Source organism: Macrosteles quadrilineatus, unplaced genomic scaffold (genome assembly GCF_028750875.1).
Source record: "Macrosteles quadrilineatus isolate MER2022 unplaced genomic scaffold, UCM_ALF_1.0 Scaffold_2__2_contigs__length_208266976, whole genome shotgun sequence".
Classification (NCBI taxonomy): domain Eukaryota; kingdom Metazoa; phylum Arthropoda; class Insecta; order Hemiptera; family Cicadellidae; genus Macrosteles; species Macrosteles quadrilineatus.
The window spans coordinates 147,963,757-147,967,417 of NW_026542595.1; the positions used below are offsets into that span (position 1 = coordinate 147,963,757).

General features: G+C 35.9%; 1 protein-coding gene across 1 annotated transcript; it reads left to right on the forward strand.

Moving 5' to 3' along the window:
- Nucleotides 1-255: 255 nt before the first annotated feature.
- Nucleotides 256-1,627, forward strand: LOC128987425 (cAMP-dependent protein kinase catalytic subunit alpha-like). The gene has a single exon (XM_054408263.1). It carries the CDS (start codon nt 717-719, stop codon nt 1,467-1,469), a length of 753 nt encoding a protein of 250 aa, XP_054264238.1. The 5' UTR covers nt 256-716; the 3' UTR covers nt 1,470-1,627.
- The last annotated feature ends 2,034 nt before the right edge of the window (nt 1,628-3,661 follow it).

A 3,661-nucleotide genomic window follows, 5' to 3' on the forward strand; every position in this document is an offset into this window, starting at 1 on the left:
TACAATAGTATTTAAAGTCAAGCACCAGCTTTAGCTCAAAATAACTTTTGTTGTTATATAAAATGCAGATGTCATGAAAGCCAGATTGAATTGAAATCAGTATGGACGAAATTCATAATTTGTTTTCTCAATACTATCCCTATTAAATTCAATATAAAAATTAAGAATCTATTTATATTCTCAGCTGTATATAAGACAGATTTTAACAACATGGTGTTTGCAAACAACGTATCCAAAATATGCGTTTAATGTTAACCTATTTCAACTCGTTTGGATTGTAACATCCACTATAAAGAGATAAATGTTTCGTTACATAAATTATGTGAAAGGTATTTCAAGTACTGAAGGCACAGTGACAACATCGAATGGATTATATAGTTCCATTAATTCCCTTAATACGTGACGGCAAGTTTCAGAGACTTCCAATACATGGACCTCTCAATATAAAAGACTACAGTCGGTATTTAAAAGACGGAAAGCAAATATTCGACGATTTTTATTTGGATAAATCCACATCAGTGTCTTTAGAGGAGTTCAACTTTCTTAAGGTTATCGCTACAGGTGGATTTGGCAAGGTTATTCTAGTGGAAAGAATCAATAACCAATCACAGTACGCGATGAAGACGATAAGTAAAACATTCTTAGTCAAGAAGAACTGCGTGCGAAATGTTTTAAATGAGATGAGAATTTAACAAAGTTTGGACTGTCCGTTTTGTATGCGACTCGTGTACTTCAGCCAGAGTAACTTCCATTTATACTTCTTTATGCCTTTGATTACAGGAGGGGATGTGTTCACTCATTTACAAATATTTGGTAAATTCGATGAGAAACTATCCAAATTCTACGCCGCACAGGTGGTCTTAGCGCTCGAGTTCTTGCAGTATTGTGACGTCATCCACAGAGATCTCAAGCCGGAGAACATTCTCATCGACCGTTTAGGGTTTATTAAGCTCACTGATTTTGGTTTTGCCAAAAAGGTCACCACAAGGACATACACTTTTTGCGGCACAATCGAATACGCAGCTCCTGAAATTATTCTAGGCAAGGGTCACGGAAAAGCAGTTGACTGGTGGAGCTTAGGCGTTCTCATTGCTGAAATGACTTCAGGAAGAGTTCCGTTCACTTCGAACGACGAATTAGAGACGTTTGAGCAGATAACAAACTCTGAATACAAGATGCCAGACTACTTCTCTCCTGAATTAAGAAAGTTGCTGAAAGGACTATTGCAGAAATATCCAACCAGGAGGATAGGCAATCTCTGGCGAGGAGTGAGAGAGATAAAATCCCACCTTTGGTTCACAGGTGTGAACTGGATGGATCTGTTAAATAGAAAAGTAGTCCCACCTTTTATCCCGGACAGCTCCGAACGACTGAGCCAAGTCAATTTTCCAAATATGTCTGCAGTTTCTACTATCTCTATATCTGGTCCGTCAGGCTCTGAATTTGATGAATATTTCAAAGACTTTTGAATGTCAGTGTAGATGTGATCTTTTATTCAGACCTGTTATCCCTCTCTCCTAGATTATAGACGATGAAATGTCACGACAAATATTGTGTTTAGTTAATATTCGACAAAAAATTACAAACTATTCATAATATAGATAAATAAGTTGAGTTTTACTTACTGACCCAAATCACCGCTTAAAAACCGACGGCGATTCAATTTCATCATACGAAAACTCTAGGATTTTGAGTCATTAAAGTGTTTTGTTTGAGGATAAATATTAAAAATATAAATTACTGCACAACCTTTAGTGCAGGGAGTTGACCAATACATTAAAACATCTTTATACACGACTTACGTAGATTTTATGGTGTTAAAACGCATACCTGAAAGCCTTTAATACGATTTATCTATCTTTGATCGTATTTTAATTGCACCCCAGACCTTTAGGACAGAAGTCCCTTGGTATATAATAAACCAACAGTTTTCAATAGGTTAAATATGTATTTACACAATTCCTTTTCCACCCCGCATCCTCTTAAATCTGGCAGAGGTTATAGAATTTAGGATGGACCACAGACCGCACAAAAAACTCATTTTTTAAAGAACTACAGATTGTTTAATGCAAAAATGATCCACAGACAGCCAATGTTTAATCAACAGACATCACATATGTGTTGGCAAACTCACTTGAATACAAATTCACTTATAATTTTGTAAATACAAGATCTTAAAAACGTCCGGCATATTCAAAGATGGCCGCTCTGACCCAGCCCAGACAGTTTTGTCCTTTACTTTCACTCATCCGCGGTCAGCAGTTACCACAATCACCTGCGACCCTGGTTGTCTTACTCTATGTATTTTATTTCCACGGATTTATTCCCTTCATCAGCTCTTACTTGGGTCTCGGATTTCTCCGAAGATAACTAACAATAAATGACAACGGTTTTGAGTGGAAAATGTCATTATTAGCTTTCACCATATTTTACCTGAAGATGTTTTATGATCAGACAATTCGTATAGGAATATTTTAGCTTTGTCGTTGTGGTAATTATTCTTGACTGAAAATAACTTGGACGAATGGAAGTGTTGTTTCCCAGAGAAAATAACCTTTAAAAACACTAATATAAAATGTCTACTAACAAATGTTTAATACCCTCAGTATAGTGTAACGTATTCATCAATCCATTAATTTGTATTCGTTAATAAATTCAGCATTGATTACTGTCTAATATTTCATTTTATGAGACAAGTAAAAGGTCAACTTAATAAGATTCTTGTAGCAGCAAACCTGATGTACATTTTCTTGTTAGGCAGCATCTCACAGTTTGCTAATTGTTGTAAATGTAGGGGACTTTATTAGTCCAATTATCTTCAGCGTGTCTCCTCCGTAACGAGCAACATACATACACACACAAACACACACAAACACACACACGAACACGCCACAATACGGTATTGTAAAGGGGAAAGTCGTGGTTAACATTACTTTCCTCCAGTCTGTAGTTCGTTGCACCCATACACCATACACCATAGGCCTACACCATACTATATGCAATACCGTATATAAACAATTGTATACCATATGCCATACGATGACGGAGTCTTTTCGTCACTTTATGCAGTAAATAAAACTTAATTAACTAAACTTCGTGAAGTGATCGTTTCTTTATACTGGGAGATGAGCCACCCTTCTGTCTCAGAACGGGAAGGTTGGGTTCGTGAAAATTAGTCATGTAAAATAGGCGACTTAAAACACAAACATACCTTCTACAAATCTTAGAGGATTTTCTAGGCTAAAAATTGAACACTAAAGTAGTATTTTAGCGTTTCAAGTCGCACTAGAAGCTACAGATCCATTTTTGTAGGTGTTAAACGACAATTTACTATGGTTCAATACTTACACTGTATCTGGTGTTTTTAAAAAGAAGTTTAACATATTGTAAAAAATGTTCTTATGTGCCAGGGACTTAATTTTTCGTTAGGGTCACTAGAGAAAAAAACTGAATGCCTTCAATTATATTTATATGAAAGCAAAGGTGCAGGTGTTTTTGCAGTGGAAACACCGAGTAATAATTGAACCCACTTATTTCAAATTAGTGTAATTGCCTTTGTTATACCCTTCTGCAAAAAATAAAGTTAGTCTGCATATTTACTCAGACGAAAGTATTCTTTACTGTACCATAAATGCAGCTATAAAGACAGGGACAACAGAGA

Excerpts from the sequence above, each read along its gene's own strand:
- LOC128987425 (XM_054408263.1), top strand. The coding sequence starts at position 717 with ATGCGACTCGTGTACTTCAGCCAGAGTAACTTCCATTTATACTTCTTT.